Source organism: Motacilla alba, chromosome 6 (genome assembly GCF_015832195.1).
Source record: "Motacilla alba alba isolate MOTALB_02 chromosome 6, Motacilla_alba_V1.0_pri, whole genome shotgun sequence".
Taxonomy (NCBI): Eukaryota; Metazoa; Chordata; class Aves; order Passeriformes; family Motacillidae; genus Motacilla; species Motacilla alba.
This window is the reverse complement of record NC_052021.1, coordinates 3,737,065-3,750,055: the sequence shown is the minus strand read 5'-3', so window position 1 is coordinate 3,750,055 and position 12,991 is coordinate 3,737,065. Positions and strand designations below refer to the sequence as shown.

Below are 12,991 nucleotides of genomic sequence, written 5' to 3'. Positions count from 1 at the left end.
GCTCCCGCGATGTCCCCTGGCCGCTCCCCGGTACAGCAGGGCCCCTCCCCATTCCCAGCGGGCAGCCCCCGGTGCCCCCCCCCGGCTCCCGGTGTCCCCCCGGCTCCCGGTGTCCCCCCGGCTCCCGGTGCCCCCGTCGCGCCGCCGTTCCCCGCCGTGGGCGGCCCGTCCCGCCGCGCCCCGCCCCGTCCCGTCCGCGGCTCCGGGTGAGTCACGGCGGGCGGGGGCTGCCGGCGGCGCGGCGAGCGGGGGCACGGCGGGACCTCCGAGCCATGGCCCCGCCGCTGCTGCCGCCGCTGCTGCCGCTGCTGCCGCTGCTGCTGCTGCCGGCCCGCGGTGAGCCTGGGGGCCCGGGCGGGCGGGGAGTTTGGGGGGCGTGCGGCAGCGACGGAGGCACCGGGATGCCGGCGCGGGGATGCTGGACCCCCGCGGATCTCGGGGGGAAGTGCCGGGGTCTCGGGGTGCGCCTCTGCTCTCGCCAGCCGAGGGGCAGGAGGATGGAGAAGGGACGCCCGGGCCGGGCTCGCTCCCACGGGGATGCTCCCGGTGCCTCCCGGGCCGTGCGGGCGCCTCGGGAAGGCGACAGGAGGGTGACAACCGGTGGCCCGCGGCGAGCCGGGGGTCCCCCGTCACTCAGCCGGTGAGGTCGGCCGGGACTCATCTGGCTCCCAGCCGTGGGCACCCCGCACCGAGCGGCCAGCCCCGTCCGAACGCGGCGTTTGGGGCTCCCGGGAAAAGCGAAGCGTTCATGGCAGCAATTCTCCGCTCCGACATCCGAGGAAGGCTGGGAGGGGGCTGAGCCACCCAGGCACCAGCCGCTCTCCCCAGCAGCCCCCACAGCCGCCAGACGCCGAGTCACACGCGGTGGCATCACCGCGGGGAGCTGCAGAACCTCTCCGTGCCGCCGCACCGGGGGCGCGGGGCGGCTTCTGGCCCCAGAGGGACTCGCTCGCTCCCAGGTGATGCCGAGCGCTCTGCGGGCGCCGGGCTGGGGCGGCTGCGGCTCCTGGAGCACCCCAGGGAGTTGCGTTCCCAGCAGATAATTCAGGATTTGCTCCTCGGGCTCGCCCCTGCGCCTTCCCGTCGGATGCTCTCGTTGTGCCCCGGCTTCAGCCCCGAGGGAGCGGCGTGTCGGACGGGGAGGGAGGGTTCAGGGTGGATTTCAGGGAAAGGTTTTTCCCCCAGGGAATGGTCCCGGCCCCGAGGCTGCCGGAGCTCCGGGAGCCTTTGGACAGCGCTCCAGGGATGCCCAGGGTGGGATCGTTTGGGGGGGTCTGTGCAGGGCCGGGAGCGGGGTCGGTGATCCTTGCGGGACCCTTCCAGCTCGGGATATTCTGTGCTCCGGTTGTCCCCGGGCACCTGTCTCAAATCCCTTCGGCTTCCGCAGGCTCCAGGGCCGGGCTGCGGGAGGAGCTGCCCCACGTGGAGCGGTACGAGACGGTGCTGCCGCGGGAGCTGCCGCTGCCCCGGGGCAAGCGGGACCTCTCTGCCCCTCCGGTGAGTCACAGCTCGGCACAGCCGCCCTCGCTGCTTCCCGGGGGTCTGCCCGGGGGGATGCAATCGGCAGGGGTCTTGTCCCACCACCAGGCTCAGAGCGGGACCCCTGAACCAACCTTTTGGCCAGACCCCCTCAGCCCCGCACCGAAAGAATGACGCGCCGCCCATTTCCTCGCCTTGCTTCCCCCCCCGGAGGATGGAGGTGCTGGAGCAGCTGATCAGATCAGCTTTTCTGGGCTGTTTTGGGTCTAATTAGGGCCTGCAGACAGCGGGGTGCACTCCTGGAGAGAGGGGCTGCTTTCTCCAGTGCTTTTTTTGGGAGACGTGACCCAGCGGTGCCACCTCTTGCAGCCTTGCCGTGATCTTGTGACATCTGGTCTTTCCTTAAGGAGGGGTTTGCAGAGCCTCGTGGAGCTGTAAGCACTTTTCTTGCTGTGTTTGCTGAAGTTGGGGCTTTTTTTGTCCTTTGGGACGGAGAAATAAGAATCAGAAAGTTGCAGAAATCCACATGAAAGCAAACCAGCGCTGTTTTTCTTGGGAAACCTGGCAATTTGGGGGAAGGAATGGGGTTTGAGTCAGGAGTTTGGAGTGCTTGATGTCGCCTTGACCTCAAAGTCACTTTCCTCATTGCCTTAAAGTGAAATTCAGCCAATTTTTTTTTTTAATTCCTTTCCTAGCCCCAAAAAGCGCCGATTTTAGCGCCTGGAGGGTTGGAGGGACCGGGGACACGTACTCCCTGGTGCCATACAGCACGTTCCTCTGTGATTCAAACCCTTCTTGATAAGCTAGCTTCAAAAACACTCCCCAAAAGCATCTGTTTTCCCTGCTCTAGAAACCTAAACTTGTCCACGAGATAAACATTCCCCGGGCTATTTAGAGACGCCATCTGTGCCGGGTGTGCGCCGGCACCGATCCCCCCGGGAAGGGGAGCTCACCCACCTCGGGATCCCTCTGGAGAAGACATCTGCCAGGAGCCGAGTGCCTCGGGACTGCCACGGGGGCTGTCTGATGGCTGGCACCTGCGTTTGGTCTTGGTTTGGGTGGTCCTTGGACATCCCAAACCTGCCTTGTTGAGGGTAGGGAGTCTCCTGCTTCCCAAGCCCTTTTTTCCTGCTTCTTGGAGAGAGGTTAGGTTTGCTTTCCTGGTCACCTGGGTGGGGAAGAAGCTCTCAGCGAGGTTTGACCAGCACCAAGCCCCTGTGAGGCAGAGACGGGTGTGCTGCTCCACACTGGCTCCTCCTGTAAGCAGGAGCTGGTTCTGGGGGGCAGAGTGGCTGGGACACATGGAATTGGTCCAGCAGGCCAGGGTTGAAGCAGACCAGGAACGCCCCAGCTTTGCTTAAATCCAAAAGTTCGTCCCTGCAGGCAGGGTGGAGCCCTGGGTCCTGCAGCACTGCATCTCCTGGGCGCCAGCACAGCAGGGAGAGTGGCACACCCGGGTTCTTCATGGGAAGGGCTCTGGAAAAATGTGCAAGGCCTGTTGGCTCTTCCCACCTGAGCTCGGGTGGGATGGGACATCCCATCGCCATCCTCCGCAAGCTCTCTGGGGCTCTTACTGGGAGCAGCTGGGAGGAACCCCTCCTCTCCCCGTGCTCTGGCTGTGGCTCTGCTGCGCTGGCTCAGCACGGCCGCGGGGCTCGCAGGGCTGCTCCCAAAGCCTTCCCATCTGGAGCCTCGCACGGCCCATGCTAATGAGGCAGGGGGTGATTCAGAGCAGCTTTATCAGGCCTTTTTATTTTAAACTTGCCCTGCGGTCGTCTCCCAGAGACGCTCCCTGACCCAGCACCCCCTTCCAAGTGCTTTCCTGCCATTCCTCGAGACCTCTTCTGGCCTCGGCGTTGCCAACAATAACAAAGGATGGCTTTGTTGGTGAACAGGGGCTGGGACAGACGCTGTTCATGAGAGAAGAATTTTCCAGGGACCCGCGAGCGCGCTGGCCTGGAGATGCAAACCTGGGAGAATGGGGGCAGCTGAGTGACAGGCACAGCCTCTCACCTGGCCTCGCCGCTGGCACTGAGTCAGCAGGGCTTTCCACTCATCCTGGCTCCTTCCGGGGTGCAGATCATCCCCTTGGGAATGCTGAGCCATGGCACGACAGCCGAGCTGTCACCCTCCTCAGGGAGAGGCAGCACACCTCATCCCTGAGGAATGCTGGCCCCATGGGAAAGGTTTGCTTTGCCACCTGGGCTAGGCCAGGGCTGAGGATGAGCCCTCAGGAGAGGCGGATGTGCCCTCATGAGAGGCAGATGTGCCCCCAGGAGAGGCAGATGTGCCCTCAGGAGAGGCGGATGTGCCCTCAGGAGAGCTCTCAGATCCCTCGTGGCCAGGGCACAGCCTGACATGGACCATGACTGTTTCCCAGTGACCCCAGGGGGATGGGGCCTCTGGAGGTGGAGCTCACAGGACAGCCCAAAGGGAAACACTTTTCCTGCAGGAACATCTCCATCCTGAGGGTTCAGGGCTCAGCCACAGCCACCCTGGCTCCCTGCCACTGGGACTGGGGACACAGTGCTACTAAAATGTGCTCTGAGGGGCCGAGGAGAGGCAAGGGAAGGCAGTTCCCTAAACGTGATGTGGCGTGTCAGATCAGGCAGGGAGGAAGAAGCCTCTGCTGATAGGAGCCATGGGGATCTTTGTGGTTCAGCCGGTGAGTAAGTGCTGAACTCAGACCCCAAAAAAGGAGCTCTGTGCCTGATGAGTAGGAAACCTCAGTGCCTGGCACGGCCATCTGCAGCCATGTGTCAGACACGGGAAGCCAGACTCTGCTGACTCCGTCTCCTTGCGGGTGACCTGTTCTTCATCTCAGGATGTGCTGGGGATTTGCCTTATTGCCCACAAGCTTTCTTCCTTCTCTTCTGATTTCCTGTGTCTTTGCTGCGTGCCTCCAGGGGGAGCGGCCAGGCTCCCTCAGCAGGGCACACACACCCCCTGTCCCCTTTCTGGGCAGCACAGGGACCGAGGGGCCCCTCTGGCGCAGCTCTGGCTCGGGCTGGCTCTCTGATGGCTCCTCTCGTTCATGCAGAGCACCTACCCAAGCCATGTCCTCTATGGCATCCGTGCCGAAGGCAGGGAGCACCTCCTGTGGCTGGAGAAGAACAGGTGAGTGCAGGTGGGCAGAGGGGGGTTTGCATCCCACCCCTGCCCTGAGCATCCCTTCTCCAAGGCCCGGTGCCACCGTTGACCCAAGCCTCAGCCCAGAGCACTTTATTCCCTCCTTGCCAAGCCCCCCCGGGGGTGTCACGGTCCCCACATGCTCCCCCCAAAGCGGGGTGGCTGCTGACGCCCCTTCCCCACCCGCAGGGCCCTGCTGGGGCAGCACTACACCGAGACTCACTACTCCGCCGACGGCTCGGAGATCACGGAGCGGCCGGACACGCAGGTACGGGCTGGCTGGGGGAGCGGCTTCGCCAGCCCTCGGGGGCCCTGCCACACCCGGGCGGCGCCACAGCTGTGCCCCGTCTCTCGGCAGGATCACTGCTTCTACCAGGGCCACGTGCGGGGACAGCCCGACTCGGCAGCCAGCATCAGCACCTGCGGCGGGCTCAGGTAAGGCCCGGCTCCCTGGAGCGCTGCTCCTGCCTGGGGACAGTGCCAGCCTCAGCACACGGCACGGTGACACGGTGTGACCGAGCCCCGGTGACCCTGTGTGACCGAGCCACAGTGACCCAAAGTGACAGAGCCCTGGTGACCCTGTGTGACCGAGTCCCGGTGAGCCGGTGTGACCGAGCCCTGGCTGTGCTGCTGGAGTGAGAGCTCAGCTTTCCCTGCGGAAAAGGGAAGATGACATCCCTCTTCCTGCTGGAGGTGCTGGGCCTGGCTGGGTGCCCGGCAGGAAAGGCTCATGGCACTTTTGGGGGCTGACTCATGGCAGTGGGGTGAGAGTGGAGCCCCAGCACTACAGGAGCTCCAGGCAGGAGTGCCCTCGCTGGATCCATCCTTGCAGGATCAGCCGCTGAAGCCCAGGACATTCCTGCTGCCTGTGCTGTGGGTGTTGTGCCACAGCTTGTCCCCTCCCAGCCCAGCAGCCAGTTGGGCAGCTGCATTTACACAGAATCCCAGAATGGTTCGGGATGGAAAGTCCTTCAAGCTCCTGAAGTCCCACCCCACGCCACGGGCAGGGCCACCTTCCACTAGACCGGGTTCCTCCAGCCTGGTCTCGAACAATTCCAAGGATGGGGCACCTATCACAGCACTTCCAGGGGTGGGTGTAGGGTCTGTCCGAGTCCTGTCTGTCCCCCCAGCCTGACGCCTGCCCTCTCTCTCTCTCTCTCCCTCCCCAGCGGGTTTTTCCGGGTGAATGAGACCACCTTCGTGCTGGAGCCGCTGGAGGGGGCGGTGGCGGGCCGGCACGCCGTGTACCGAGCAGCTCACCTGCGGGGCAAGCGCGGCACCTGCCGGGAGCCCGGGGCCACCCTGGAGTACGACCGCGAGCCCAAAATCCCGGCAGCCATGAAGCTCTACCGCTGGGTAGGGGTGGGATTGCATCGCTGCTCCATCCCGAGCCGGGGTCCCGTGAAGTCCCGGGGAGGAGGGTGCCCAACACAGGTGGTTTGTGGTGGGAACAGGCCCTCGGATCCCGTGCCATTAGCGGGAGCATCCTGCCACCCCAGAGGCTCTGTGGTGCCCGCAGAGCCTGTGGGGCACCCCAGCAGCAGGCTTGGGTTTTCCAGCATGCAAGCTGGAAGAAGTCTGAAACCCAGCGAAACGACATCCCGGAGCCAAACTAGGAGAGCTGCTGACCTTGGAGGGTCCTCCAGGATCCGACACACCCCATAGGATGTGGGTCAGCTGGTGGCGTGGCAAGCTGCAAGCTGAGCCCCACTTTCCCGTTCCCTTTCAGAAATCAGGTCCGATACAAAAAGGTCCCCGGTACGTGGAGCTGGTCCTGGTGGCAGACAACCAGGAGGTAAAGCGGGGACAACTGTGGGTTCGCTGTCACAGCCTGCAGCGACGAGCTCAAAGGCACCCTGGGAACCTCTCTGTGTCCTTCCCATAGTTCAGGAAGCACAAGGACCTCCGCACCGTGCAGAACCGCATGAAGGAAATCGTGAACCACGTGGACAAGGTGAGCCCGGGGCTCTGGAGCCGCCCTCCCCGCTCCAGAGTGGGCACAGAGGAGGTGGGGTGGCGGAGCTGGAGCCACTCTCAGGCCCACAGGGTGACCACATCCCTCGGCCAGCCGCATGTGCAGTGAGGACATGAGTGGCTCAGCTCTGTCCATAGGGGAAATTTTGTCCTGTAACCCCTGGGAGCACGTCCCGTGGCCCCTGTCAGGCTGGAGTGGCTGCTAACAAAGTGGGGGGCTGCGTTGGGCCGTGCTGGGTTTCCTGCTGGCTTTGCTCCAGCCCCAGTTGATGGTTTGCAGTGTGGGAGCCACATCCCAGCCTTCACCAGCCAAGAGTCTGGGGGGAAATCCTGTGTCCAAGGTCACCCCAGCTTGTGTCATTTATTGGGGTGTCAGAGGTGACATTGCCCAGTGAGGAGCGTCCTGGGCTCGGCTGCAGGTCCCCGGGGCAGGTGGGACCTCCCTGCTGCTGCTGCTGCTGCTGCAGCCCAAATGCAGGCTCCCTCTGGCCCATGTCCACCCCAGCTCTACCAGCCCCTTCGCCTGCGGGTGGCCCTGATCGGCCTGGAGGTATGGAACCACAGGGACAAAATCACAGTCAGCCCCAACCCCGAGGTGACACTGGACAACTTCCTGCACTGGCGGGAGTCGGAGCTGCTGCGGAAGAAGCCCCACGACAACGCCCAGCTGATCACGTAAGGACAGGGGGGCCACCACCTTCCCTGCCACCCCCCCAGCCCTGCCACCGCCCGGGGCACGTGGCCACGGTGGCACCTCAATCCCACAGGGGCGTCGACTTCCACGGCAACACCGTGGGGCTGGCCAAGAAGCTGGTGATGTGCACCAGGGACTCGGGCGGCGTCAACCAGGTGGGTCCCCTGCCCTGCCCTCCCTGTACCGCGTCCCCCAGAGCCACCCCCTCCTCCACTGGTCCCCAGCTGTCCCCTTCTGCAGCCTCAAGGCTGGATTTGGTCCCTGGCATCACCGTCCCCTAAGTGACTGACCCCCAGAGAAGTGCTGGGGCTGTGGACACTCAGCTGGGTACCTGTGGTACCTTTGGTGCACTTGGGAAGCCTCCCAGAGAAGCTCCACAGGCACAGGAGCTGGGATTTTTGGTGGCTATCAGGTGGCTGCGACTGGCTGTGCTCCACATCCCTCCCCAGGAGCAGGACAGGCTGGCTGTGGGACCTGTGACCTCCCAGACCCACCACAGAGCATCATTTTCAGAGCAGCCACTTTGTCTAAGCTCACCGACAGCCCTGAGAGACCAACCTGGGCGTCTTGAGGGGCCACGGGACCACGTCCAGCTTGTCCCTCACCTGAGCATGGCAGTGTGAGGAGACACGTGGAGAATCAAGGGCATTTAACCCGTGCTGAGCTCTCATCCCACAGGACCACAGCGCGAACCCCATCGGCGCCGCGTCCACCCTGGCTCACGAGATGGGGCACAACCTGGGCATGTCCCACGACGAGGACGTCGCCGGCTGCCGCTGCCCTGTCCCCAAAGCTGATGGGGGCTGCGTCATGGCAGGGAGCGTTGGGTGAGTGGAGGAGGCAGGGGGGCATCCCTGGGCAGCAAAAACACAGGGGTGGCCTCTGACAGGGTGCCCTGGTGGGGTGGAACCTGTGAGATGGTCAGGTCTGGGTGGACATTCCACCCCACCCCACCTCACTGTATATTTTTGTCACTGCTTTGTAATGAAGGGATGGGACTATTTTTGGGCTAAGGACCGTTTATTGCTCAGATGAACATCAGTCTCAGAGGCTGTGAGATTTTAGAGGAGCAAGCAGTCGGCCATAAGCTCAAAGTAGTCACAAGTTCTTCATTACAATGCAATACAGAACTTTCTAACCCAATGGATGGATGCCATAAGGCTCATTGCAGGAATGTGCCCCCTATGGACAGAGTGACAGAACCTTCCTCTGTCCCCCCAAAAGGAAAGAGCCCAGAAGTTTCTCCCGGTGATCAGGTAGAAAAGTCACCGATAGGACCTTGGGGACTTCACCTCAAGTTTGGGGACAGCTAATTGGCCATAAGCCAAAAGGTCCCGCCTGGGCCATTGAGTAGAAAAGCACAGAACAAAGAAACCAAATCGCTTTTGTGAGGTGTCTTTACCAGGAGCACAAGCCTGTGGCACCTGGATCGCTTTGAGTTTGTTATTTTGCCTTTATTAAACCTTTTGTTGTTCCTGACGCTGCCACATCAGCCTCCTGCTCCTTTTATGCCTCCCGATGAAAGCTGAGCTATTCTGGGGTGTAAGGTTGGGGTGTTGAGAGCTCATCAGATCAGCTTGAAACCCCCCAGGCAAAACACTACAGCTCATTTTGCTTTTCTCACCTATCCCCTTTACTTCACTGCGGATACTTTTGCCCAATGGGCTTCTGTCACACTTACATGCTTCTGTGATAACTTCTAAACTCTTAACTTATTCCATACAACCACTCCCCTACATTATAAACCCTTCACCACTTTATCAGTGCAGTTTCTCACTTACTTAAGGATGTTCTTACTTACAACTATAGAAACATAAGTTTATGGGTTTTGTGCTTTATGTCTGTGGATTGTATTTTCACATCAACCCAAGCTTCTCCCCAGGCTGCAGATCAAACCCTGCAGTGCCTGTGGAAGTTCCTGGTTTCCCGATTCCCACAGCCGCAGCTGCCTCTGCGTGGGTGCCCCTCCAGCCCCCCCGGGCTCTCTGCTGATGTTGGCCCCGTTCTGTGCCCCCCAGGCTGGTTTACCCCAAGCTCTTCAGCCGCTGCAGCGAGCAGGACATGTGGCAGTTCCTGGGGGACCCCCGCACCAGCTGCCTGCTGAACGCGCCGCGCGCCGACGAGCTCTACGGGGGCCCGGTGTGCGGGAACCAGTTTGTGGAGCGGGGAGAGCAGTGCGACTGCGGCACGCCCCAGGTGCGCTGGGGTCCAGGCTGGGCAGCAGGGCCCGAGGTCTGCCAGCTCCTGAGGCTGCTGACAAAAGTTAACTGGCAGAGGATATTCGTGTGCACCCACCCGCTTCGTGTAGCTGGCTGTGATTTTAGCCTAGGAAAGATGGACATCCCACCGAGTCCTCCAAAGTTGTCCCCCTCCAGGAGGGGACATTGGGACATGCTTTCCAGAGTGGTGCTCAGCTGTTCCTCATCCCTACCAGCGTGTCCCAGGGAGGCTGGAATTAAGACAGACGGGCACTGCCTCTGGGATAAATCCCTGGTCACAGCCCTGTGCTGGCACCTGAAGGAATGTTCCCCTGATCCAGGGAGCACAGAAATCCTCACTTTTTCTCCTTCCTGGAGACATGGAAAGGGACCCAGCTCAGGCTTCATCTTCTGAAAAAATCCTTTCTGGCCCTTTGGTTTGGTGTTGGTAGTGGGGATAAAGAGGCAGCAGGAATGTCCCCACCTGGGATGTTGCTGTGGTTTTAGCCCGTGCTTCAGCCCATGGCAGCTACACTGCCGTGGGCACCTGGTGACATGGCAACCTGGTCCCCTCAGAAAGGAAGGAGAGGGTCCTTCAGGGGCTTCCAGGAGGTTTTCAGCCCATCCCTGTCCCGCAGGAGTGCTCGGACCGCTGCTGCAACGCCACCACGTGCCAGCTGAGAGAGGGAGCCGAGTGCGCCCGAGGGGAATGCTGCCAGGACTGCAAGGTACTGCCGCCACAGGGGAGCAGCTCGGCAGTTCTCAAGCAGGGGAAGAGCCGGTCCGAGCCCCGGAGGAGTCTCTGTGCTGTGCAGTGGCTCAGTCGGTAGCAGAGTGCCAGCGTCTAGATCCACGGGGAGACGTCTCCCAGACCGGGGTGCTGCTGTTCTGCGGTGCCTGGAGAAGCGAGAGCATCCAGGCAGTGCTGACACCCGTGTCCTCCGTGCAGGTGAAGGCTGCAGGTACGCTCTGCCGGGCCAGCAAGAACGACTGCGACCTCGCCGAGCACTGCAGCGGCCTGAGCGCCGAGTGCCCCGAGGACGTGTTCCAGGAGAACGGCATCTCCTGCCAGCACGGCAGCGGCTACTGCTACAACGGGGCCTGCCCTTCGCACGGCGAGCAGTGCCGGGCGCTCTGGGGCGCAGGTAGGGGCCCCTCCCCGCCCATCCTCCCGCCGCCCCAGCTGCGGGGTGTGCCCGCATCCCCCCGGGCCAGCGCACCGCCCGGCTGCGGCCCCCCCTGCATCCCGGGCTGCGGCTCCGCGTAACCCTGTCCGTGCGTCCCGCAGAGGCGCAGGTGGCCCCTGACGTCTGCTTCAAGCACAACAGCGAGCAGCACGTTCACCTGCACTGCCTCACCGAGTACGGCAAGCAGCCCTGCAGCCCCAAGTAAGGCCGGCGGAGCGGGGGGATGTCCCGGCTCCCGCCCGCCGGCGCTCACGGCCGTGTCCCGCAGGGATGTCAAGTGCGGCACGCTGCTGTGCCTGAGCGACAACACCCAGCCCATCCTGGGCACCGGCTACTACTCCTTCGGCTACTACTTCGGCCGCTTCAAGTGCAAGGCGGTGATCGCGGGCAGCGACGCCGGCGAGGCGGCCGAGCTGCGGCTGGTGCCCACGGGCGCCAAGTGCGGCGAGGAGATGGTGAGATGAGAGCCGCGCCGGGGCCGGGCCGGGCCGGGCCGGGGTGAGCGCCGGCCCCGGGGCAGCCTCAGAGCCCCCCCTGCCTGCCGCCCCCCAGGTCTGCTACGCCGGGCGCTGCCAGAACCTGCTGGTCTACGGCGACAAGAACTGCTCGGCCAAGTGCAACAACCACGGGGTACGCGGGGGAACGGCGCCGGGGGGAGCGCGGCGGGCCCCGCGGCACGGCCGCCGCCCTGACCGCTCTGCCCCCTCCTCCAGGTGTGCAACCACCGGCGCGAGTGCCACTGCGACCCGGGCTGGGCAGCGCCCTACTGCGAGCAGGAGATTGCGGGGATAGCCGCAGGTACGGCGCCGGGCAGGGAGCCCGGGGAGGGGGCCGGCGGCGGCTGCCAGGTGCCGCTCCGTCCCCGAGCGCCCGGCTTGTCCCCGCAGGGAGCGGCAGCGCGGTGCTGGCGGCCGGGCTGGCCGTGCTGGCCCTGGCCGGAGTCGGGCTGGCCGGCGGCGTGGTGCTCCTCAGAGCCAGGGCGGCGCGGCGCTCCCACAAAGGGTAATGATTCCCGTCTGCGCTGCCCGGGGCTGAGCCCGAGGGGCGCCCCGAGCAGCGCCACACGGTGCCCGTGTCCCACAGGAGCTCCGGCGGGACTCCCTCCGGCCTCGCCAACCCGCTGTTCCAGGAGGGCGGCCGGGCGCGGGCGGGCCGCCGCCAGCTGTCCCGCAGCGACATCGGCCAGCCCAGCCTGGTGAGCAGCACGGCGGCCCCGCGGGCGGCCCGGGCACACAGCCCCGTGCTGGCCCCGCGGCCACCCGCACCCGGCCCTCTGGGGCCACCTCTGTCCCCTCCGGGATGGCCCCCGCAGGTGAGCACCCCTCCCGATGAACCCAGCCCATCCAGGCTGGTGGCTTGGGGGCCCTTCCTCCGCCCCCTGTCCCCTCCGGGTCCCTGCTGGGTGCCCGGGTGAGGCAGTCGGGTCTCCCTCCGCTCCCGCCAGGCGAAGCCGAAGCCGCCCAGCAAGCCTCTCCCAGCGCTGAAGAGCAAAGCGCCGAGCCGCGGCGAGGGGCCGCCGGCACCGTCCCTCCCACCGACCCCTTTTCAGCGGTGTCCCCCGCCAAAGGTGGCCCTGAAGCCGCCCCCGGGCAGGAGGTGACCAAGGACGCTCCATCCGCCACCGCGGCCGGCCGAGAGCGGCACAGCTGGGCGGTGGCACCGCTGGGGAGCCACCGTCTCGCTTCCACCCTTACTTGAATTGCCGGCCGGACCCTCGGGCCCTGCCCGGGGGGGCACCAGTGTTTACAGATCCTCGAGTTGTGCCTTAATGGACTCGGCAGCCTCACGGCCGTCCCAGGGGGAGCCGCCAGCCGGGGCTTCCCGAGGAAACCAGGAGCGGGGACAATGCCAGCTCCGGTTTGGGGGACCAAGCCACGTCGGCCCAGGCTCTCCTGCGCCCTGGGAGCTGCTGCCTTCTCTCCCGACGTCCTGAATGTGTCCTGTCCTCCTGCCCTTCCCCGCCGGGGCTGCGGAGAGCAGCTCCTGGCATCACGGGGCAGGAAGAGCACTGCTCCGCGGGGACCTGCCCCAGGGACATCACACGGGGGAATGTCACCAGGGGCCGTGGCAGGTCCAAGCTGGGCTTGGCCTCGCCACGGGGCTTTTATCTCTGGAGTTATTCATTGAGCGTTCAAAAGGGAATTCCCTGGGAGCCGTTTTACTGCAGCCATTTATTTATGACCTTCATGTGACCATTTTGAGCCACTTGCTGTAAAACCAGGCCTCCCATTTTTGATATAATTTAGGTTCAAGGCTTTTATACCAATAAAGACTGAAGGAAGAGGTGTCATGGGGTGTGTCTGGGCAGGAGGGCACAGCGGGGTGGCAGC

General features: G+C 64.0%; 1 protein-coding gene across 2 annotated transcripts; it reads left to right on the top strand.

The window, feature by feature from the left end:
* Positions 1–195: 195 nt before the first annotated feature.
* On the top strand, positions 196–12,942 carry ADAM8 (ADAM metallopeptidase domain 8). Of its 2 annotated transcripts, XM_038140632.1 has the most exons (21): positions 196–336; positions 1,388–1,497; positions 4,520–4,596; positions 4,798–4,876; positions 4,967–5,043; positions 5,778–5,964; positions 6,338–6,403; positions 6,494–6,562; positions 7,088–7,257; positions 7,350–7,431; positions 7,955–8,103; positions 9,295–9,472; positions 10,113–10,202; positions 10,424–10,619; positions 10,763–10,862; positions 10,930–11,116; positions 11,214–11,291; positions 11,375–11,459; positions 11,549–11,663; positions 11,745–11,973; positions 12,106–12,942. In XM_038140632.1, the coding sequence occupies exons 1-21, from the start codon at positions 273–275 to the stop codon at positions 12,259–12,261; spliced, it is 2,544 nt and encodes an 847-aa protein (XP_037996560.1). In that variant the 5' UTR covers positions 196–272; the 3' UTR covers positions 12,262–12,942. The 2 variants fall into 2 exon arrangements, with proteins under 2 accessions (XP_037996560.1, XP_037996561.1); XM_038140633.1 differs by lacking the exon at positions 11,745–11,973.
* Positions 12,943–12,991: the final 49 nt, after the last annotated feature.

Bases quoted from the DNA above. Each gene is read 5' to 3' on its own strand.
- ADAM8 (XM_038140632.1), top strand. From the start codon at position 273: ATGGCCCCGCCGCTGCTGCCGCCGCTGCTGCCGCTGCTGCCGCTGCTG. The intron at 6,563-7,087 runs GTGAGCCCGGGG...TGTCCACCCCAG, and splicing joins TCGTGAACCACGTGGACAAG to CTCTACCAGCCCCTTCGCCT. The intron at 8,104-9,294 runs GTGAGTGGAGGA...TGTGCCCCCCAG, and splicing joins GTCATGGCAGGGAGCGTTGG to GCTGGTTTACCCCAAGCTCT.